General features: G+C 45.8%; 1 protein-coding gene across 1 annotated transcript; it reads right to left on the bottom strand.

Annotated features, from left to right (window-relative positions):
* Positions 1-228: 228 nt before the first annotated feature.
* MSLN (mesothelin) lies at positions 229-24,629 on the bottom strand. Its single transcript, XM_048060951.2, has 25 exons — positions 24,511-24,629; positions 17,217-17,686; positions 16,064-16,169; positions 15,688-15,773; positions 13,442-13,482; positions 12,829-12,850; positions 12,687-12,714; positions 11,683-11,854; positions 11,119-11,334; positions 10,843-11,013; positions 9,671-9,817; positions 9,468-9,517; positions 8,528-8,648; positions 8,120-8,205; positions 7,411-7,540; positions 7,089-7,279; positions 6,236-6,326; positions 5,620-5,731; positions 5,191-5,375; positions 4,245-4,391; positions 3,878-4,011; positions 3,150-3,277; positions 2,428-2,522; positions 1,643-1,832; positions 229-1,084 (listed from the first exon to the last, which is right to left on the bottom strand). The coding sequence occupies exons 4-25, from the start codon at positions 15,755-15,757 to the stop codon at positions 990-992; spliced, it is 2,622 nt and encodes an 873-aa protein (XP_047916908.2). The 5' UTR covers positions 15,758-15,773; positions 16,064-16,169; positions 17,217-17,686; positions 24,511-24,629; the 3' UTR covers positions 229-989.
* Between the last annotated feature and the right edge of the window lie 6 nt (positions 24,630-24,635).

Genomic DNA, 24,635 nt, shown 5'->3' with positions numbered 1-24,635 from the left:
CAAGATTTCTATTAAGGGATCAGGATTTGGGGAAATGCTGTTAAAAATGTGGGCTGCCTTACCTGGAATCCCATCCCCTTCCCTCCCAGCCTAGGTAGTGCCCCAGCACCACTGGATGCAGGCAGTGGGGAAATGTCTCTCGCCACCCCGAAATCTGCAATGATGGACAGACCAGTCACTCACATTCTTTTTCTGTAAACCACAGACAATAAAAATTTATAATGCCTTTGCAGGAAAGAAAAAGGGATTTCAAGGGCTAGATTCTGACAAAGTACAGTTTGCACTGGGGCTTTTTCAGACAGAAATCCCCAATGAGTGGAAAAATTATGCTGAAAGCCTTATACAAAGTTCTTACGCCCTTCCCGTGAGGAAGCTGAGAACAGACTCAGCCCTTAGATTTGAGCCATCAGCACCAAAGGAAACTAACAGACCTGTCTGGGGCTCCTGGACACTTAATTTGATCCTATACCTGCAGACAGTAAGGTGCAGGCAGTGCGAACGAAGAGAAGACAACAGCAACTCATATTTTGCTTCTGGCATTTTTTACTTAGTTCCACCATTTCTTTACAACCAGCCGGGAAACTTTACTCCCACTCAGAGGTCCTGGCAGTGTCGAGAGATCAAGCTCTTTGAGAAATGTAATTGTTAACATGCAGAACAGCTGATTCGCTCACCCTTACACCCACCAGGGTTACACAGTAAAATATTGATATTGGTTTTGTTGCAGCGATATGGCTGGGTATTACTTGGGCTTGGTCTGTACAAAGGGAAAACAAGATCCTGCTCTGAAGAGTCTGAAATCTTCCCTTCATATAGAACACTTTTTTTATTATTATTATTGATTTGAAAGAGAAAAGCACCTAGCAATGAGCACCAGGCTACGTAGCAGTTGCCTGCTAGCACTGAGTCCCCCTTTATCCCCCCCGGCCTGCCTCAGAGCAGGTCACAGGCTGGTCCCCCTCATCTTGCTGCCTGCTGAGGGAAGATTTTCAAGACAAGGCCATTGTCATCAGAAAACTGAGAAGCAGAGCAGGCAAGAGGTGGGCTGCCATAGCCACAGTGCCCAGAGCGGATGAGGATGGCGCTAGAGGAAAAAGAGAGAGGCATCAGTGCAAAGAAACCAACAATTGAATCATTCCCCATGGGGAGAAGATCCCTTTGTGCTACATCTGGGGAAGATCTTTGGCTTTCTGACTAGGGCTTTCTAACTGGTAAGCAGCCATCATCCTTGGCAGAACTGAATTTGCTTCCCCCCCATGCTGGGAGGCGAAGGGAGCAGGTGAGCACTACCCAACGTTTTAGAGGGGCTGGGTGGCAGGGCAGTGACACGTGCCACTGGAAGGGGTCTGCAGTAGCCCAGACCAACAGTCTCTGCTCTCCTGGACACACGAGTAGCTAGCAGGACTTTCCAAGGCCTTGGCACAAGCACAGCTGAGAGCAGGACTAGAACTGCTTGGCGGTGCTGCCCAAGGCAACCACCTCAAGCAAGGTCCTGATTCAGGGCCCACATCAGCCTGGTGCACTCATTTCTCTTACAGACGACCAAAGGCACCTCATTTCCAAAAGGCGATGTTTATCCTTACTGTGGCCCCAAAATAAATATTTAAAGCACAATGATCAGAGGCCCTAACATACTACGTACGCTGAAATTGAGGTGTGACGACGATCATGTAGCCTTCTTGTGTTCCCCCAGTGAGCCCAATGCCCAGTTTATCCAGTTCTGCTTGTTTCCGTGTTCGGACCCACTCCTGGATGGGAGCCTCGTTCTGCCATTTCACCAGATCACGAAGATTTACCCCCAGCAAGCCCTTAACTTCAGCAGGCGTCAGGCTCTAGGAGAAATCAAACAGCAAGACTTACAGCTGTAAAGGCAGGAATGGCAACAATACCTCTGATCAAGGAACTGGTGAAGATTATGTTAGCCCAAGTGTTAAGAACAAGAAAGACAAATTCTAGTGAGTAGTTTCAGTTGGAATAATCTTGCCTTAGGTTAGGGGAATAAACACAGTGATTCTTCAAAGCCTCTTTCTGTTGTCCTCTCATGACACATCTCCTTGACCCAAGTGAGGGCCCAGTCCTTGCCCAGGTCAGTAGGCTTTCTTCCAAAATTGATGATAGTACTGCTAGCACTCTTGTTAGAAAATTTGTCACATAGCTGTGTACTGTAGCCTAGTGGAAGGCTCCTACTACTGCTCTGAGAGCTTGGACTAAAGAAATTCCCCAGTGAAATTGGGTAAGCATCCATGTATGACTCCAAATTAAACTTCTTCAGAAGTTCCAGGTTGGTTCTCCACTTTCCACTAGTCAACCATCGCTCTGAATGTGATGGAATGACTCCAGATTTACACCAATGGACAATGCAACCAGAAACAACCCCTTGGCATGACATATATGCAAGGAGTCAAACAATGTCAACATTCAGCTCACCATCAAAGAATCTCTTCTTAACTTTGCCAGAGTATCAACTGTCATGTTCACGTTGTCCTTGCTTAGGGCTCTGAGATCCACACCAGGAGCACCACCTGTGACCAAAAAGAGAATGTTTTATTCCAAGCATGGAGATCAGCCCTCAAATTAGCAGTGATGTGTATCTGTATAGACTGGAGCTACAGTGACGTCTTCTAAATTTATTAGGCTGGGGCTGCTAAAAGAGTAAATTCCAACTGCAAAAAAAATATGGATGCTAGTTCATTTTGTTGCAGGGTTTTATGATGTTGGCCATTAAATCAATCTGCATCAAAGCCAGATGCTAGATGGAGGGGGGAAGAAGAGTTCACTCAGGCTGTGAATAAATTATTGGGTTAACAGGAAAAATCTAAGTTTTGTGACATGGGGAATGGCTGTGAGATAAGCATTAAGCATGAGCAGCTGGATTTCCAGGGGACCTACCAGACCTTACCCATCCCAGAAGCCCCGAGTCTGATTTTCCCTGTGGCAGTTGGGCAATTGATTTGGGGAATTTTAAATCAGGTACAGATTCCTTCAAGAATATTTAATGCCACCTACAAGTTGGAAAAGGATGTGGACCCTCCAGAACTTTTAACAGTTTGGCTTTGAAAATTCCCAAATCTTAAGATGGTATTTGATCCCCACTCAGCTTCTGGCTACGACCTCCCTCTTTCCCTGTAAAAGATTGTTCTTTTACATACCTAGATATGGTTCAATGTGCGTATAGTAAGACGGTAAATTGTGCTGGTCTGAGAAAGCACGTTTTGCTTTAGCATATAAGATGTCTTTCGTAAGCTGTGAACAGGATGAAAGATTCAGAGAAACCAGTCTGTAGAAAAATGAATATTTAGGAAGAGTTTTTATTATTTTCAATGTGAATAAATTTTGAACTATTCTGAGTATCTCTCTGGGCTTCTCTACACAGGACCTCCTCTCTACACAGATTACCTCCTCTTCCATATAACCCTGGGTATTTCCCAGTAGATAGAAGAGGTATGGAGAGAAGCTAAATTAAAAAAAAATAATGAGTCGGGCTACTGCTCAATATGATATGTTTTCTAAGTAATGATGGCTCTGATGGTGTACTGATAAGTTTGTGTGTTTGAAAAGATGTAGTTATTTAATTAATTTCATTTAGCAGTCTTTCAAAGGAAAGTAAGTGTCATCAACTCTGTTTTGCCTTTAAATAAAAGCATGCATGCAAACCATGTTTTTTGTTGTCACCTGATGTACAATAAAAAAAAAATTGATTGCAAATTGGAGCCCTTCCTGGCAGAATGGAGAACAGCAGGCTTTTAAACCAGGACACAAAGCACGTACTGAGTTGCTTCCTAGATTTCCTTTCACTGAGTGCAGAGAAACTAAACTGAACTTGCTGATGCAAAAGCGTTTTTGCAAGCAGCCAAGAGCATCACAATATTTGACTCACTTCAAGCTGTTGGAGTCTATCATATTCAGCAAGGTTGCATTTAGAAGGCACAAGTGTTTTCTATCAATTGCTTTCAGTGCAGTGGCGTCCAAGGGATTTCCCAAGGCAACATAACGTTCAATCAGTGCAGTAGCCTAGAAACACAATTATTTTTTTTCAGAAGTTAACTTTAGCCAGAATCTATGGTTTCATCTTCAAAAGAAAAACAAATGCAATAATTACAAAAATAAAACCAAAACATTTTAAATCTACTTGTTTGGACTTCAAAGATGGACCAACGATCTTTGAAACCACTAAGCTGGTTCTAAACCAGCAGTTCCCAAACAAGGAAGCAAACCTAGGCAGAAAAGCAAATCCAAATCCCCACCTGTTTTTCTTTGGACAGACGTTCTAGCAAGAAAGCCAGAGTGTTAGGTGAAGTTATCCTCCATCTTTTAATTTCCTCCACGGTGGCAGAATTAATGAAGAGGCCCAGTTTGGAGAGTAGACTGTCAGGATACCCATCAGGGTATGTCTGTGGAAAGACTGTTGTTATTGCTACGAATGCTCTTTATCATGTCTATGCTCTTTGCAAGATTACTGTGGAAAAGCCTAGAAGACCTGCAAGGAAGAAGAATCAAAGCCAGTGAGATTACTTGAGCACATCTGTCATGCATTTTTCTGTATGATAGCTCAGGCAAGCAGGCCCCAGGGAGGGAACAAAACCTGCAGCAATGCAAACTGACTCAACAGAGACCTGAGTGGAGGTGTACCTTGAAGCGGTGAAGGCTAACCAAACACTGGACAAGCAGCACAGTCAGCAGATCAGAAGTGATTATTCCCCTCCATTTGGCTCTTGTGAGACCCCATCTAGATACTACATCCAGTTTTGGACTCCTTGATATAATAAAGACTTTGACGAAGTCTAGCAAACACTAGGAAGTCTAGCAGAGGTCCATGCTGGCTGAGGGACTGGAGGCACAACATAGGATGTGGAGTGGTGGGGCTGAGGAAGCTGGTTATTTCAATCTGAACAAGAGGAAGCTAGGAGAGGATTTAATTACCATCTTCAACTACTTACTGGGAGATTATAGGGTGAATGGTACCACAGTCCTCTCAGAGGTGCATGGTGAAATGATAAGGGTCAACAAGCAATGAGAATTCTGAACAGGTATTAAGAAAAATCTATTTTCACAGTAAAGGTGGTCAAACATTGGAAGAGGAGTGCAGAGAGATGGTGGAGTCTCAGTCCTTGGAGACACTGAAACTCAACTGAACAAGTTCCTAAGCAATCTCATCAGTGAATAATTTGGCATTCTTCAGCCTGGCATTACCTGATCCAGATTCTCCTTCAGCACAGCCAATTGCTCTTTACTGAAGGCATAGGTCAGGATCTGAGAGAGGTGATTCTCCAGAGAGACATTCTTCAGGCAAGCACGTAACTCTTCAGGTGTATACATAATAGGCATCAGGTCATCGTTAAGAACTGCCTCTGTTATCTTCTTGTCATCTGGGCAACCTGTTGAAGAAAGTATTAAATATACTAACGCCACTGCCCCTTGTTAAATCCTTTTGCTTCAAGCTTTGAGTGCTCCCTTTATGGAGATAGACGGGTATACGTTGTTCCACCCTCCCCCTGGGCAACCTACCACCAAGTGCTTCATAGCTCAACTCAGACAAATTCAGGGAGTCCCACAGGCACTGGGGTCAACCCCGATACCAGGGGGAACACTGCTGTTATGGATCAGAGAAGGCTCCCATACCACTAGCACGCTTGTGCCTAGAAGGCAGGATTTCTTCAACAATAGTGGCCAGCTGTTCCCTTGACAAAGGCGAATCGTGTGCAAAGTTTTTCAGCCAAAGAGTTAAAGCATTCTGCAAAGAAAAAGTTTAATCAGGAAGATTTTTCCAATTTTGGGTATATCATCAGCATAATAAGTGATTATTCACACAGGTGAGAAGCCTTATTGTTGAAATACTATGGGCAGCTAGACTTCTGCTAGCAGTTTAGAGACGTTTCCTTGGTTTGCCAAAGTCTAATTTCTAAATGCTTAAACTCTGCCGTATTCCATGCCCTGTAAATGATTTTAACTCCTCACAAAGCTCTGTATATAGTTAATACTGCTTTCTACCTCTGGTCCTCTTCTGACAGTTATAGGAAGAAGATTACAGTGATCTAGGTTGGCAGTTGCAGGCCATCTGACTTGATTAATCCTCACTTTTCATAGACCACCTGGCCCCTTTGTCACCATGTTTTTAGATGAAGACATACTAGTGAAAGCATGAACAACTGCTGTCAACAACCCCTGTCATACTTCTACTATACTGCAGAACCTAGGAGTGTTTTCCAAACTTCTCACACCCCTGTGAGTAACCCACCTTGGGGATCTTCTGCAAGATGCTGTGATCAAATACAGGAATCAACCCACCGAGCTCATTCAAGGTAGAAGCTGACCACACTGAAGGAGGCCTGCATACAAAAATTAGCATGGATTAGCTTTCAAGGATAAAATTAAAAAAAAAAAAAAAAGGAAACTTAAAAGCTGCCAGCATTACGCCTTTATAACATTTTAAGTTAAGAAAGTAGAAGATTTATATCTTGAAACTTCTCAGTCACTTCCTGTTACACCAACCTTAATTCCAGTGGAGCAGAAGCAACTGTTAGTAACATGAATAGGGGCAGCTGTATAAGAAAATGGCATTTAACAAACACATTATTTTCTTAAGCATGAAAACCAAAGAATATCTACTGCTCACTACTGCCCATTCAGTGCCAAGACCTTAGATCATTTGACACAAGAAGGAAAATATTTTGCCTCTTTGGATGATGTCTCTTAGAGACAGCAAGGGACTTATTAAGCATCTGGCAGTTTAGGAGGTGGAAACAGAATGTTTTCTGAAAACCGTCAGCTGACAAGCAGCTACAGCCCACCTGTGTTCATCAGGACCATCTCAGAGAAGTTTGGTTAGTGAAAAAGAGACCACAAAAAAATGGTTTTATAACTACAGCAGGTGAGACACAGAAATGACTATATATTTTTCAGTTGAATTCCAGGCTAAATTTTCAACTGAAAGAAGTTCAAATAAAACAAAGTAAAAGGCCCAATGTGAAATTTAAAACAAATTATTCACATTTACAATCAAGCTGGTCAGCTGGAGTTCACTTAAGTATCAATAGGACAAAGGTGTTTTCGGGAAGTGTTTTGCTGATGCCAAGAAGACAAATGCATACCCAAATGTAGTGTTACCACTGCTGATCACACTCTTAATAGCCTCTTCTTGATCAGGCAGGAAAGATTCACACTGGCTTAACTGCTCCAGCAAACTCCCACCAGAACCTCTAATGTATTCTTCACCCAGGTCACAGACCAGATGACCCAGAATCTCTGCATTTTCCTCGTTCACTTGTGTTCCAGAAATTTTCTAAAGTAATACAAGACAGAGGCATTAAATAGAACTGGATACCACTGTAGAAGAGCATTCTTGGTCTTGTTGACAGCTGACAACCCCAAACTCTCCACAGCTTTGAGCAGAGTTGTCCCCTGACCACATACCAGACATGCTAGAGCTTCCAACAGCAGCTGTTTTCGCTCAGACGACTCTCTTTGCAGAAGATCAAGATTGGCTTTCCCAACACTAGCAAAGTACTGCTTACAGCTTCCTGTTCCTGCGTAGTCTGAAGGGCTAGAAAGACAAACACTCTGTGAATTTTGCTGGGTGAGATCAAACAGTTGGACAGCTCTGTTCAATACAATGTCTTCCACACCCACAGTCTAAACTCCATGTAGTTTTCTTCTCAAAGATTGAAGTCCACATTTTTCAAAAACTCTTTTTCACCTTAAGGACTCTATTGTGAGACTCAGCCAAAATTGTGCAAGATTTGGATACAGAACCACACAGGACAGCTACTGGAACAAAGAAATCCACTCTTGTCTATTTCATCTGATGCTGTAAGGGAAAAGCCCCCTCAGAGAGGCTAAAAAGTACTAAAAAGCCATGGTGGTTTCACATTAAGACAAATATCTAAAAAGACCTTCATTCTGTTTTACCAGTACAAAGGATGATTAAATCTGAAAGGACCTTAAAACTGTTTTGAAAGCTTTCCACAATATGATTTATTTATTTTTTTCCTGTAAGGATGCCTGAACAAATTGGAAATTTATGTCAAACATGAATTGGTCACTACCAGCTAGCTTATAAAGTCATGCCTTTTTTTTCCCACCAATGCCTAATACAACAACATGAAAACCATAGCACATTTACCTTAAAAATAGCAACAGGTCCTTAGGATAGCTATCTAAATCCTTGGGAATCCCATGGAGCGTCACCATCTTCACTAAGCAACTCAGCTGAAAGGATACCGGAGTTTATATCAGAGAAAGAAAACAGCATGAAAACACAGGAAAAAAAATAAACATGAAGACTTTACCCGACTCTATAGAAAGAAAGAAAAAGACAGAAATCGGAGATTTTGGTTCCTGAGACACCTAGCCAACTGGGTTTTGACTTCACCTCCCCCTGAAGAAATTCAAAACAGTGTGATCGAGACCCAAGACCAGTTACATTTGTTCTAGTCCCTTAAGCTGAAAGTATTCTTGTTCTTGCTGAACAATCCTAATTTATATCTCAATTGCAATATCAAATGCAGCATTTTGGAACACAGGAACTGACCTGGTCTTCTCCTAGCTGGACATTCTTCTTCTTCATGGCTTTGGCCAGCTGCTGAACTCTTTCTGTTCCTATTTCATTGGCAACTGCGCATGTGTAGCCTTGGAGAACTGACTGAGAAAGCCTGAACATTTACAGAAAGCAAATCAGAGGTGCGAGAACTTCAGGAGAAAAGTCAATGATGAGCTCCTATATATACACCATGACAAATATGACAAGCATAAATCTCTCCCATCCTTAAATCTTAACGCTCTCCAAATTCCATCCACTCAAAATTGCTAGCCTTGAATTTTGTAGGAGATCAAAAAGCCATCAGTGCTTGAACAAACATAGTCTGGAGACTCTCTGCAGCAAGCAGTACTGCTGTACCCTGATGTACAAGATCAGTCTCCTCTATGTGCTTTCAGTACGTGCCTCACATCAGAACAGAAATGGAGCTGTGCAGATTCTCATCACAGAATACAGTCTGCATGACCTGGGAGAGCTCAGGGAGAAGTCCTAGATGGAAAAAACTGCTCTTGTGAAATCAGCATGACATGGGTGTCAGTTCAACTGCTTTTCCAGATGTGTGTCAAGGTTTTCATCGTTTTTCTTCTCAGATACAAGAGCTGACAACAGACACTATTTAATCCCTGGAAGAGCATATGACTGACACACTATCTGACTAGAAATGCCTTTCACAGAGGCAGTCAAGAAGCAAGGTTCCCAAGTGCAGTCTGAGCCAGCAGCATAGTTTTAGAAAGCAAGTCTGGCTTACAGGCACATTTTGCAGCTAAAACCCTGGTAGGCCTTGCTGCTACATGCCTGTGTTTGTGTTTGCATGGTATTTTCCCATCACTTTCTATAGATTGAAAATGATGGGACAGCCATTTGTGACAAAGGAAATATGGATAACACAAGCAAAGCAAACAAGGAGAACAGAAGGAGAGTAAGAAAACACTACCTGTTGAAGTCAGGCTCTCTCTTTATCACGTCACTGAAAAACATGGCAGCCTGTGGAGCAAAGCCAGATTGATAGTGGTTTACCATGCTCTTCTGCAACATTCACCTGTATTTTCATACAGATTTGCAGAGTGGTCTCATAGCTCTGCAATGTCCAAGGCTGACACTGAGGGGTGAGAAGGACACCAGCTTCTAGCATGTTACCTGTTCTCGGGTCCACATTTTTCTGTTGAGATCTTCAATACTGGGCTTCTCATCCTCAAACACAAGCAATGATTTTGGGATGTAACTAGCCAGAGCATCAGGGATACGTTTAACCAACTCAGCAGGGTGGCTTACACTGGAAGAAACCTTAAAACAAACAAACAATACATACATATATTCACATATATACATAAAATCATTCCAACACTGTGGCTAAAATAAACAATGTCTGTAGAAGAAATGAAAATTCAGAAAGAGGCCATGGAAATTCCTCTGTTGATCACCTGGGCATTTGTCAAAGACCTAATATGAAATATTTCCTGTTTGCCACATGCATCAGACTAGGAGAGCTGCATGGAGCTAACAGTTGAGGCCCTGATGAAAGGGAATGATTCTGTCTCTATCACTTCCCCGGCTCCTGCCTTTATGCCCTAAAAACCTTTAGTAGGTCAGAAAGGAGGGACACTTCTTCCCTCTCTGACAACCCAAACAATAACTCAGCTCTTGAAGGCACGTTGCAGAGCCTTCTGTGGTGAAGGAGATGTTACTTCCCTAAGGCATCCCACACAACCCTGACAGCCCCGTTGCCCCAGCACATGCTACAGGCTATACCAAACACAGGTCAGTGGCTTTCCTACAGGAGGGAGGACGAATAACAACAAACTCAAATGCTGCACATGCAACTTGAAGGTTAAAGTCATGGCTGAGAAAAGTGGGAAAAGAAGTCCAAGACCTGTACAGTCACACAGGGAAATGGCATAGCGCATTGCTAGAGTCTGTCCTAAACGGGGCTTCCTGAGAGCAGCCTTCACTTCTCACACGGTCTCACCCCAAGCCATGGCAATAACCTTTCCCTGACAGCATCTTATGAAGTCCGTGGGGAGTAGTTTCTAGGTGTACCCTGTAGAAAAGCTGTCTCTTCTGACCCAGGCCCTAAGAGGCTTGGCAGGTCACACTGGCTGGCAGCCAAGGACATCTACACAGGTCCAGGGATAGGGACGTGGGATGCCTGTCCTGCTGCACACTCCGGTTAGCAATGACAAACACCCCCGAGGGAATGCTGTGTGTGTGCAGGTATGTGCCAATGCCTGGCCCCAGGTAACCAGTGTCCTTGGCTGTGAGCCATGGGAGCTTTGCTAATTTGTGACGTCCACAGAGAAAAACAATTTCACCATTTCCACAAATGTCCTTTTCAGAGCAGGGGGCAGGGTCACCAGCTGCTGGACAAACTCAGGCAACTTAATGGCTTCCAAGATCACTTCTGGAGGGAGACTTCGAAGCGTGCTGCTGCTGAGGCCAGCCACCAAGCTCCCTAGCTTTGCCAGGCTCTGTCCATCTGAAATCTGAAAGGTAATACATGCAGGCATGAGTACACAAAGGGCCAAACATCATTTGTGCAACTAGCTATACCGGGTGTAAGGTGCATTTCTGGACCTCAACCTTTGTACCTGATAGCCAGAGCGGAGCAGTTTATTGATAATAGCACTGGACTGGTCAGCATTCCAGCCACGAACTTCACCCAGGGCAGGAAGAGATTCCTCAAGGTCTTCATCACTTATTTTATTTTCAATGTCAGATACGGACAGCCCAACAGCAACCTGGCCCAATTCACGCAGGATTGCAGGAGTGAAATGCTCAAACTTGCTCACCAAGGAAGATGCAACCTGCAGAGGTCCCACACATACAGAAAAGAAAGTCAGAAGAATCATGAGATAAGCTTATTGGATCCTGCAGCCTTTGGATGTCTTAAATCACCGGATTTTCTGCCTCAAATTTGTGTGATGATGCCTGTTGATGGACTGCCTCTACCACTGAGATTTGCAGATCGTAAAACACCAGCCAGACACCACAATAAAAAATAAATAAATAAGAAAATAAATAAATAAATAAGCAAAATCCCAAGGTGAGCTCTAGGAGTGTATATGGGAGGAGGCACAAGAGTTGAATCCTCAATTCTCAAAAATACTGTCTAGGTGAATGAAGAACTGAGTTGAGGCTGGACAGCAGGTTACCTGCAGTTCCTCTGTTGTCAGGAAGGAGGGAGCTCTCTCTCTATTTATTCCTCTGTGTGTTGCTTTCAACTGGCAGTTCTTAGTGATCCTGTGGGCCAAGCTTAAAGCATCGTCTCTGCTCAGGTTGTTCACTGCGGAGGGGCTCAGGTAGCAAACAAATCTGTCTGGGAGACTGCAGGTGGGAGACAAGGAGGAGAGGTTACCGGTCTGATAGGCAGTGACTCTGATTTTTCCTCTTTTTGATCTTTTCCAGTGCATATTTCCCCTGATTCATTTTAGCTCCGATGATGCTCCTGTTTACAGCGAGCACAGCTGTGTCATGCAGAACTGCCCAGCTGCAGGATGCGCAGTTGGTCATTCGCTGCTGAACGGCACTGCGTGACAATCCTTTCTCAATGATTCTCATTTCTCACTGAATATTTGTTCATTCAAATAGCAGCAGGACAGCTATTTGCTACCCTCCAGGAAAGGGTCCGGCCCACCCGTTAATGCCAGGCAGCCTTAATGACGCATAGCCCAAAAAATGAATGCAGAAGAGCAAACGAACAACCCCGATGATAATTATTTGCTGGCACCATTTGGGATCAGGGAGAAGGTACTTGTAAACTGTTTACCCTTAGGTAGAAATCAAATCAAATGAAGGTTTGAAACTGACCTGTCTGAGTCCTAGGCCCCCATCACCAGCTAAGCCAAGCTCAGCACTGCTGCCAAGGTTCTTGGAGCAGTAAATCCCACCTGTGACAGGCTGTCTGGCACATCAGGGACTTGCCCTGCCTTTCTTTGCCCTGCACAGACACTGAGCCCCAGGAAACCATTTTCCCTGTGTAGTTCAATCCAGCAAAACAAGGGCTCTCCCTGCCCAAAGGCATCTCTGGGACTCTGCAGGGAGGAAGGTGCTACACCAGGTTTCAGAGGCTACCTGCCACCCGAAGTGACATCCCCAACAAACCAGTAACACTCCCCAGGGAAATGGTGCCAAGGTAATTTGCTGACGGTTCACATACCTTTTCACTGAAGCACACACGGCAGTTTCTGATTTCCCAAAAAGAGAGAGAGAGAGACAAAGATAAAGGCACTGTGATAGGAAAACCTATACAGAGCCATGTTTGAATCTTCCGTAGGGAAATTACTTGGTAAGAGACTCACCATTGACAGGGAAGCTGGAGCACTGAGCAGGGAGAAAGAGAGAAAAGAGATACCGGTGTAACTGCAGAGTGACGTTAATGCAGTGTTATCCGTGATCATTTCATACAGAGAAGCACGGACGCTACAACCATTTGTACTTGGATCTGGCTTGAAAACACACAAATACCTACATCCAAAGCTCCTATCCTGACATGTTAGGTAGGTGCCATCTGCAAAGTTGATATCACTGCTGGTTTTGTACTTTAAACAGCCAGAACGTTCAGGGTTATGCAAGTCCTCCCATCACTCGGGCATCAGGCCCACGGGATGGACTGCTCCCAAGATCTGAGTGCGGTCAGCGGGCGCCACCTTCCCTGCAGCGTCTGGTGATGTGCGTGCGCCGCAGCCCTGCAGAGGCCTGGAGAAGCCATCCCCACTGTGCTCAGCACTTGGGAGACACCACTCAGGGGAAGGGCAGTTAGCACCCACCTCCCTCACAACACTCCGGATTTGGTTTGTAGCAGCTGGTGCCCATCAATGCCCTGCCGTCAGGAGAAACCACGCGGACCACCAACCCACACGTGCTTTGCAAGTAAAGACATGGGTGACACTTCAAACACAGAGTTTGCCTTACCAGGGATGTCTCAGCAGAAGCTGTATCAGCTGCCAGCCAACCTGGAAGACAATGTGATGTGATTTAGCAGCAAATGCAGGACAGAGGTTCATTCTCAGTCCAACCCCCAGCTGGCTTAATAGGTCCTGAACCTCCCTCATCTCACTGCATTATTCTGTTCTTCGTTCTGGGCACAGCATTTCACAGAATCATTTCTGTCAGCTGTGGCCAAGCCTTTGTTGTTTTTCACACCTCTCCTGCAAAGTCCTTCACTGGATTAAAACCCTCCAGCGCTGCAGGATTGCACAGGGCGCAGGCAGTGCCCGTGTGTGCCAGCCCTCGCTCCAGCCCTGCCTAAGAGCTCGGCAGGGATTTACTAAAAGAAACCAACCTGTCACTGCTGGCTCTCGGCAGGTCTGTGCAAGCGCTCCACTACACTACTCTTTGTTTCCCAACAACTTCCCTACTCTACACATTGTTCCCAAAGTAAACTGACATCTCCCCTCCCAATACCGTGAAATTCAAAATATGGTGAAATGTGAGCTTAGGAATCAAAACAGCATGCACAAACTCAATTCTCCTTGGCATTACTATTATTTACTTCAGATTAGAAGCCTGCCAAGCTCAGCATCTCTTGTGTACAGAAAAAAAAAAAAAGAAAAAAAAAGGTTAAGACAGGGACTTCCATTGGTTTGTGACAGGACAGAACAAATGACTGCAACAAATGCTACATGAAACCAGAGGCAGGGAGAGGGAAAAGACAATGATTTAAGCTCCTGAGGTTACACTGGAGGGCTGACAGGCACGATTTGGGTGGTGCCGAGTCACTGCCAAGTTGTTTTTGTCCATGTACTTCTCACACAGGAGTGTTCTCCCTTCTGGGGAAGAGGGAGAAGATCCCCAAATGCTGATGTACTGCGTGGTGTTGTGACCTGTGGTTCCTCCACACCCTCTGGCTAAAAGCCTAGGCTGTGCAACACCAGGACAGTCCCAGTCAAACCCATGGCAATATGTGGGCACAAATCAATGGGATGGGAGACCCTTATCACTGACCTGCGATGGGGAAGGGGGAGGAGATGGAAGGCAGTGGCTTACTGGGTGTGAATGTGTTCTCCAGGCAATAACCCACATTAAGAAAGGGATTGTAAAACAGCTTGTAGGGATGGATTAAAGGAGTCCCTAATTAGTGTAACAGCTTTTTTGATTACTACTTGCTACACCTTCTTAATTGTTTAATTAATAGAGAACTGCCACTAAGTAACAGGCAAAGGAACCATACCCATAGGTGGCCAGGTGCGTTCCTCCAACCCTAACATACATTAGATTTACTCCTAGATAAAGTCCCAGAGGAGTTACCAAAGTAACCAAGAGCTCAGTGCCAGAGGCCATGCTTCCCTGCTTGCAGACAGAGCTGGGACTGTTTCCACCCATAATAATTATTTCCTCCTCACCTCAGGATTGGACCTTGGAAAAATATAGCCAAGCCCTCTGGCCCCAGCCTTGGAAAGGTCTTACACATATGTTTATCTTTAAGCACAGAAATCATCCCATTGACCTGAAAGAGCAGTGCTCAGAGATCCGTGTGGGAAAGGAGGAAGAGGAAGATTGGCTTCTCGTTCTGCAAGATCAGGGAGGCCCCCAGCTCACTACCACAACAATCCTAATTCTATGTAAGGGCTACAGACTCCTCTTGTGTCATGAATCATCAAAGATATGTGTTCACAGCTCTGGAAACAAAGCTGTTCCAGAACACTGCTGTCACTCCCGTGCCTTGTTAGTGCCGAGGCACGGCAGCCGTAAGGGACGGGACCAGCTCCGTCACCCACAGGCATTACTGATCTGCCAGTCTTAAAAACAATTGCATTAAGAGCCATTAACTTTTACAAGCAACCTGTGTACTTCTACCGGACAGACTTCTTTCCCTGTATAAGATGTCAATATAAAATTGGAAAATCAGATTTTCATCAGGGTTTCCCAGAGACACCTACATATCCCAAGAGAGGGAGCAGTGAGCAGACAGCTCTGCAATGACGGCAGGAAAATGAATTCCAGTTTTGTACTTCCATTCTGTTTGCTACAGAAACTAATATATTTTGGTTCACAGACACAATAATAAGCAGGACTAAAGGCTGGGGATTTCAAGCAACCACCAAAGTAATGTTCAACGGTATTTCAGCACAATCTTCCCTTTCGAGGGCTATCTCAGCTTCAGCTGTTTGTAAGGAAAATCCTCCCAGGACACCCGTCACCTTCACAGTAATACTCACCAACCAAAAGGAGGAAGCCAAGCCGCGGGAGCAAGGGCAGCATTTCTGCAGAGGTCTTTAGAGTGCCCATGCACACAAGGAATCACCTTATTTCAGCCAAGAAAGATCAAATACGAACAATACTTAATTATAAAAATAAAAATAGGAGAGTTGAAAGGTGCTCGTTCAAATAACTATCTTGCAAGCAAACTTACACATATCAACACACTTCACAAAACCTATCTGAAACTGGATCCAAAGCACACAAAACTATTGAGGGTCTGCTAAGTCTGGCAAAACACTTCATTACATGAGATAATTCAGTTAGTTAAGCTAGATTCCTCTCTGGGAGAAGACAGTATCAGTTTGCAGAGCCCTGATTACCGGTGGCACTCACCTTCCAGCTGCTGGTTGCTGCGTCCTTCATGTGCAGGTCTCCAGTTGTAGAGGGCTGCTTTTGACTGAGCAAACCAGGGTGTGTCTCCGGCTTCTCAAAACTACATCTGAAATTACAGGATGGATTTGGAGCGCTGGACACACCTGTAAGTCCTTGAAGATGCAAATGTTCAACAGTACAAATAAATGTGTGTTATTTGCTAATGCTTGCCATTCCCTAGGACACCACAGGGAACGCGGAGCCCACAGCGAGGCTGCGTAGAGGGACAAGGGCAGTGAATAGATGCATTCCTTCCTTGCCCTGCACAGGACCCATTTGCCATTCCCAACAATGTGAATTACAGCTCCAGAATTGTACTCCCTGAGATCCCTGTCTCCCTGTCACCAGGAACGGCCTTTCCCTCAACAAACATGCAAATTTACTAGACCATAACGTTATGGGCTTTCCAGTCCTGCAGGCTGCTCTACTCCAAAAAGCAAACAACGTTCTTTTTAAAGAGCTTGCATTTGGTTATAAGGGATCTGTGTGCAGTAACTGCATGCAGAGGAATGCCATGATGGGTTTGCCCTGCTCCCTTGGCTGAACAACACATGGGGTTCCCCATGACCTCCCCAGAATGGCACATCAGCAGCCAGGGGGATCTCCTCGATTGAACTTGTGTTCTCTCTCAGCTAAAGGTCAGTTGTAAGGACTTCATCAAGGAAAATGTGGCAAGCAAAATCTGCAATAAAAATGAGACCTGCTGCAAATTCCAACAAGGAATGGACATTAACTTATTTTTCATCTAGTTCAGACTTCATTTCTCTGACCCTTAGAACCGAATCCTCAAGCCACTAAGAAATTGCCCACAGTAACTCTTGATTTCTCTGGATGCAAGTGAGTAATTCTGTGTACTCAGATTTGAAAAAATCTTTGTTTGGTCACTTTATTGATGCTTTTCAAGAGAAGTTTGGAAAGCCAGTTGTGTCCCAAACTCCGGCTTGTCCCATCATGCCCACCTACAACTCAGGTGTTTGTGGCAACACGGAGAAAAGCTGGTGTTGACTCACGGCACGTACCCAAACCCCTGCTCCCTCCCCACTCCCAGCTTTCTTAGCACACTTAGCATGTTTATCAGCTATTTTGAAACTAGTACAAGAATACTGATTCATACATGTGGTTTGTCTGACTCAGAAGTCCAAAGGATGCCAAACATGAAAGCAACTCTCTTCAGCACCCATCTAAGCTACCTCTATCTACGTAAACTCGAAACACGTAATTTTATAAATAGTCAGCTTTGTGGATTCCCAGTTCAAAGCAAGAAGACTCTTCTCCAGAAAATCCAAATGAAGTCTCCTTGAGATGGATGGAAGAACCTTCGATCAGGCTTCAAATACCACAGCTTTCAGTGCCTTGTGCCTTTTGGAAAGACAGCATTGCACGCAGGCTGGCCAGGAAGGGGGATCAGATAGGCACGCATTGCTCTGGAGCCCTGGTCGTGCTGCTGGAGAACTGCAGGTCCACAAAAGAGTCCACGAAGAAAGCAACGAAGAGCACATGGCACAGCATGCCTCTGCCATCTGCAGCCAGACCCATGGCTCTTCACCAGGGTATCAGGAGGTGAATCAGAAAAACAGGGAAGAGCTGAAAAGCAGAAAAATCAACAGTGAGCCTCGGCCGTGGATGAGGAAAACAGGGGAGGGGGGCAACGCAGAGTGTCAGGATTTTCTGCTTATGTTAGCCAGGAAATCATGCATACCTAAAAAGTGTGCAGAGCACCCTCCCGTCTGGGGAGAGAAACTAAAGTTCACAAAGGCAAGGAGGAACTTTCGTCTGTAAACAAACTTATTTTTCTTAACTCTGTTCACAAGGTGGCTGAGCAGAAGTATCCAGTATCTGGCATATGTGTTCATACCAAAGAAAAATTCAGATTATTACACAGGATAAGGCTGGAGATGATTTGTGGTATTGTATCTGCTTGAGTAAGAATAAATAAGAGCTGCAACCTCCTGAAATAGGCTTCCAGCTAGAGGGTTTGGGCTGTGATGCCACCTCCAGCCACACCACCCCGTAGCACTGGATCAGTTGGGCCTGTTGCAGGTTTTCCTGCACTTTCTGGATGCCAGCCTGCCCCAGCCTGGGACACAGCCACAGTAACGCAGGAGGCTCAGCGCTGCTTTCAGAGCAGGATAAGATCCCTGTGATGGATGGCCAGAGAGGAGAACATCACAACCTCTCACAAAGTGACACGACTCTAGAAAAGCAGATTTTATGCCATAATTCAATGATAACCTTCATGCTAACCAGAGAGGACGTGGTCTAGGAGCCTCACTCCTAAAATATTTTTAGCAACATGCAGCAATTCAGATAGCAACTGTGACTAAGGAAGAATTTGCAGCCCGCACCCGGGCAGACAAGTCTTTCAGGGGACAGAGCCTAGCACACCCTCAGCTACCACCTCCCCTGAAGCAGAGCTCTCCCTGTCTCCCTGTCATTAATTTCATTTGCACCACGTTCCCTTCCTAAGCCCTGCTTTCCCCACCCTCTATGAACCTTTCTCATTTTGCAGCATCAGGCCTCTCAGGTCTCTTGCAAACAGATGGGAACACAGTGCACACAATGGGAACGCTGGTAAAGCTCCCTCTTGGTGGGAGACAACCAGAGATCTCCTCTCGCCCAAGAAGCAAAGAGCTGGAAGAGGTCTCAGCCCTCCCCTTGCGCCATGGTGCAACTGCAAATACCTGGGCTGTTACAGGTGCATCCAGCCTGCCATTGCATAGGCATGTGAGGAGGACTTCAGAGCTCACTTGTAAAAACAATCACTTCCAGCTCGCTGCAATTACTGTGGAGACCTCCTTCTGCCTGCTCTTTCCTCTTGCATTCCTCCCCCTCTGTTTCCTGAAATGGGAAATAATCCAATAGCCTTCATGTCACCTCCCTCTCTTCTCAAACGCATGAATTTCCCTGTGATAGCAAGTGGGGAGTGGAGCCCGGCTTTGCAGCCTGATCTCTCATCGCTCACACTGAAGGGTCAGGGCAGGAGGGAAGTCAATGAAATCTGCAGAGGGTGGGCAGGAGCAGGCCAGGCCTAAGCTGCAGTTTGTACCATGGAGAAACGAGTCGGCACATTGACAACCCTCTTCTCACCCGGCCTGACTCTGCATGTGGAGCATCAAGTGCAGCTCACGAGTTCTTCAGCAACACCAGATGGTACAAGTGGTTGCCGAGGTGTTCCTGCCATGGTAAGCCAGGTGGCAACAGGCAGTAAATCTCCCTCGATCCCAGCTCCACCATGCACGCCACACACCCCGTTCAGCCCCAAATCATTGGACTTCCCCAGAATGACAGGGCCTTTGCGCTCTCCCAGAAAAGCCAGGGCTCCCATCAGTTCGGTCCAGCACCCTGGGGCAGCAGAGCCGGGGCAGCAGGTAGATACTCGCACCACAGGTGAATCCCCATCAAAGAGGTCAGAAGGTGACAGGCACAACGGCAGCTTTTAGGAAGATCTCCAAGGGAGACTGGACAGAGAACCAGAAAGTAAGGTAGATAAGGTTAAGTCTCAGCCTAGAGCAAATCTCTTTGGCGGGGCAAGGAAAGGCCCAGCTTGCTGTAAGAGTCGGGTGAGCTGTGTGAATCCCTTGTAAAGGGCTGTGTCTAGAGTTGATAGAAGGGATAAAGACAGAAGTGATGCAAAGCCTGTGGCCTAAGGTATAAACAGATCAAAGCCCACAAAAGTGGTGTTATAACACAGTCATCACTTGCACTTAGCTCTTCTGTTATCCTCCCAGTACAGATCTCAGACTTACTGGGACTTGGCACACAAAGGAAGACTCCCCAGTAACTGAACTAAGCCTCCGCTAAACCTCTCCTCTCCTTATCTCTCTAGAAATGCAAACAAGGAAATAGTGCTAAATAAACGTCCACATCTGAGAACTGTGATTTCATTGATAACAAACCAGGTATTGCTCCATTGCTCACTGTTTCCACTGCAGAACTGTCCTGCCCTCGCTCCTGCAGCCCTGGACCACAACCACCGTCACTATTTGCTTCTTGCAGAAAAGAAAGTCAAGAGGCCTCTCAAAACATTTGTCAGAACATCTCTTGCCTTAATGGTGGATCAGACTTAAAGCACTTTGCCTGGAGCAATCCTCCAGGTCAGTAGCCCGAAAGGTTCTGGGTTAAGGCATTTTTTGAAAGCTCTGTCTTGCACGTAGCCTACAAATAAGGCTTTCCACTTATACTGTTGGTCAGTGACGGTAAGAAGACAGCTTTAGCATAAATAGGCAGCTATGATGTCTGGCATCACAGCCTTCGCAGCACAGAACGTTTTGGTTCATTTTGGCTCCATAGCCACCTTTCTCTGCACATCGATGGATTCAAAAGGACCAAGCAGAGGCAGTTCAGACTAGGAGAGGAGCTGACCCTTCACACAGGCAATTAAATTGCACAGCTTTGTCTCAATAGGTGGCAGATGCTAGAAGTGACCATTGGTTCAGAAACCAACTGTACAAAAGTTCTCCGTTCAGATATATTACAAGTGCAAGTGTGGTTTTGATTTGACAAGACTGATTCTTATCGCAGAGAAGATCTTCAGAAGAATGCGTAAGCACACAGGTCACATCCAGCTATGTGACTTGGTATTGCGTACCTGCTTGGTAAATGTCAGCTAGAGATTTTTATAAACAAGGCAGTATTTCGCTCAATACACAGCTTGTCTCACTTCTGCTTGCTTAAGCATTCAGTTACAAGTAGGGAACGTGAAAATAAACATCACTGGTTTTGAGATGTCACTGTGCCCACACCTACACATGCCAGTGGGGTCACAAGAACCTGACTCTGAGGGTTTGTGTCTGACATCTCATGCAAGTCACTTGATCCTCACCCCCCACACTAACAAACCTTCACTTAAGGCTATTTCTAAATTGCCAAGGAGAAGACAAGAAAGTCGAGGGTCTCAGAGACCTGCCTACCATCAGACACGTGGGCTCCTTCGCCACCTCAGGACTAAAACTCAGTCCTGATCTGTTCCCACTGCACCAACTCCAGAGCAAACCCTGCTCTGGCCACTTTGCACTGCCAGAGCTATTCTCTGCACACTGCTAAAGGAAGTACCACGGAGACAAATAAATAAAAAGGCAGCAGAGATGAGAGAGAGTTGGGATAAAAAGGCCAAACAGTATCAAATATCAGTTTATAGCTAGAAGTACAACTGAACCTGCATGCTAACACCTTGCTAGAAGTTTACACAAGAGATTTTGCTTATTTTCTACCTCTCTTTCTTCCTTATAATCATATTTGTGTCGCATGAACTCAAAAACCACCTATATTTAACACTCACACCTCCTGAATTAAAAACCTAAGAAAGCTAAAAAGGAAGTACTCTGCAGTCTGATTTTCCTCGCTCGGCAAGGTTTCTGTTTGTGTTGGTGACTGACTGGTTGACCTAGAGAGCAGAAGTGGTGTTTAGCACTCCCCTAACCCTACCTGCTCACCAATTCCCTAACCCTACCAGTCACCAATCAGCAGCTGCCCACCAGGGCCTGGTCTTGGAGGCTCTCCTGACACATCAGCAGCCAGCAGTCAGAAGCAGGACCAGGCTTCAGGTAAGTGACATTGCTGGAAGATCCCATTTCAGCAGGAGGAGGCTCAGAGCTGACAAATGCTCCGAGGAGCCCAGCCCAGCTCAGGAAGAAGCAGGGTGTTACGACACCGGCCCCTCAGCCATCAGTTCTGGCTGTACCATGGTGCTCAAGGCATTAGAAGTATTTGGCATCCAGCACTCTGGAAAAGTGCTACTTACGTCGGCTGCTGTGCCACATACTCACAACTCCCATGTCTTTTGGGCGAGCAGATCCTCCCGAAGCACATACCTTCTGTAGTGCCAGGCATGAAAGGGGGAGTATTCCCACGGTGAGTGCCGTGGGTGTCCAGCAATGCTTCTGCCCATCTTGCCTCGCCACGAGTACCATCAGCACTTGGACATCTCTAGTATGCACTCAAGTGCAGCAAAAAATAGCTATAATTGACAGGCACTCCTTATTCTCAAGGACAAAGAAGCTCTGTTTCTGTATTTCATAGCTTCAAGAAAATGGTCTCCTGTATGAGTCAGCTGCCTGCTAAAAATCTTCACGTGTTCTTAGTTGCTTCCCCTTACAACAAGGCTGATACCTTGTGATGTAGCAGAGCAGTCTAACCTCCCTCTCTTCTTTATATATAAATACACAGATATACATGCACAGGTGTGTACACAGTAACCTACAGACGGTGACACCACACACTGCCCTAGAAGAGAGGGAAAAAGAGAGAGCCTGCCTAGTGAAAGTCAGAGATCCTGCTCAACCTGGAAAGCCTAACTCAGACTGTAGCACGACCGAAACCCATCCCTCATTCTTCCTAAAACCCATCAGCCAAAGGCCCCCAGCCTTAAAAACCCTTTTAAAGTAACTTCTCACACCCATGTGCAACGCCCTGCAAGGGATTTATTTCAGCTCCCGGTCTCCTGCCTTGCCATGCCCCCTGCAGTGAGTGCTCTGTAAGGCAGGCTAGGGAGCCTTAATCCCTTTATGCTGCACTTATGTGTCTGATGAAAAACAACTTCCATGGGCCAAGGGCTAGATATAAAATATTTGGCATTTTATCCTTAGCCATGAAACCAGCTGACAGGAACAGAGTTCAAGTGGATTACCTCCTTTTCTGTGTTGCTCAGGCACTGACCCAGCTCTCTGCTCATAGCAAGACCATCTACAGCCCCTCAGCCATCCAGATGGTGCTGGTGCTAATTGGGAATGAGGAAGAGCCTCTCCAGTGCCTTCCTAAAGGACTTCAACACTTTTGTCCTGAAGGTGAGTAATCCACGTGCCTGCAATAATCAAGTCCTTGGGAGCACAGCAGGTCAGAGGTGAACTCTCAGACTTTGAACTCCGGGAACCTCACGGCCAGACATAAAGTCAGTCTGGAAGACGTGTCAGAAAGGAGTTCCTCCTGCTCCAGCATGATTTGATCTCAGTCCAACCCTTACTCTGGCTTAACTTCTGTGCACAGACCAATGTAAAAAAGGTTCTTCCTCAGAGGAACTTTGGGAAGCACACCCACCAGTCCAACCTAGAGCCAGGATGTAAACAGCAAGGGCTTCGCTATTGCTGATCTGTGGTGACCTATTAATGAACAAAAAGTTTTGGACCAGGCCCCTAAGCTTGTTAACATCCATTAAATCATGTGTGTATGAGTGAGAAAGACCTTCTCCTGCTTGTCCTAGCTCTGCTGAGCTGAGGCTCTTCAGTTAAGCAGAGCAGCCTGAGCCTGCCCCAGCCTTACTTTATACATAGCATGACCACTCTGCTGACTGCTGTAACAAAAGCAGTGGCTGTGGGAGTGTAAGAGAGAGGAAATCCAAGCACCTGGCTTGCTTTGTTGTCCAACTCTGCCGACAAAAGAAAACCTGAAGTGCCAAGGTCAATTCCCTAACAAGGCCACTGTTGGGCCATATTCCCAACTTTTATTGTTAAACGGGGAGAGAAGGAAGGGGAGGGGAGCAGCGAAGAGGAGGAATTGCAGTTACTTTGCCAGTTTTTCCTTCACCACTTTTCCTGCTTAGCTTCAACATTCAGGGCTTTCCAACAGCTCTGCTCATCACCTTCAATTTCTTCCTCCTTCCTCAGAGCTCTGATTTCCTAGGAAGTGCTAAAGTTCAAGACATGATGCTAATGAAGGCGGCTGAGATTGTCTTCCCACAAATTCCTGACATGTCCCTGGAAGACACATCTGCGTGGCTGCACAGGCTGCGCATTTTGCTCCCCAGTGTGAAGGAGACAGTGCTGGAGCTGCTGCTGCCCCTCAGCATGCCGTGCCCGTACTACCAAGCTTTGTAAGTGTCTGCCGGCAGGGCTGCAGCTCTTTTAGCCTTGTGCGGCTGTGGGGGCAGTCGCTCTTGCACCAGCTTTTATCGCAGAGAAATAAGATTTCCATTTGGTGTAGTGATTTCCCGTCTCAAAGTGAATCAGAGAGCAGACCAGACCCTGCATCCGCAACAGGACAAATATTAGCCACTCTTCTGCTGGCAGCTAAGCAATTAGTCACAGGAAGGATGCCTAGATGCATCATCCTTCAGAATATGCTGTGTGTGCGGGTCTGTTTTATTTACAGGATCAACATGCCAGGATGCAACAACCGGGACTGAAGACTGGTTGCAAAAGAATCTGGGAGAGATGTGTTCAGGAGCTAAAGTAAGTGTACGACAAGCCTTTTACCCAGACATTGCTGGAGTCTATGCACTGAATAGTAGTAAAATTAGCACCAGCTTCCAAGCAAACCGGATAGCTTCCTGGGCTTTACACTGCAGTAATGAGCAAGGACAAGATGCCCGCGGTTCCTCACAGCGGCACCATATCCTAAAGCAAGCATCATCTGGGGCTTATAAGGGAGAATTCTAGGTCTGACCCATGTGCAACATCAGGGGGTGAAACACACACCTGTATTTGGATCTGCATCTGGAGATACCGCTGTAGGACTTTAATCAAACAGAAATAAACGCAGCCCAGCACGCTTCTTATGGCGCCGACACCCCAACCCTTTGGTACCACACTGCAGGCCTGCG

The sequence above is a fragment of the Anser cygnoides genome, chromosome 15 (assembly GCF_040182565.1).
Source record: "Anser cygnoides isolate HZ-2024a breed goose chromosome 15, Taihu_goose_T2T_genome, whole genome shotgun sequence".
NCBI classification, from domain to species: Eukaryota; Metazoa; Chordata; class Aves; order Anseriformes; family Anatidae; genus Anser; species Anser cygnoides.
Note: the sequence above shows the minus strand (reverse complement) of the source record. Positions and strands in the feature narration are given on the sequence as shown.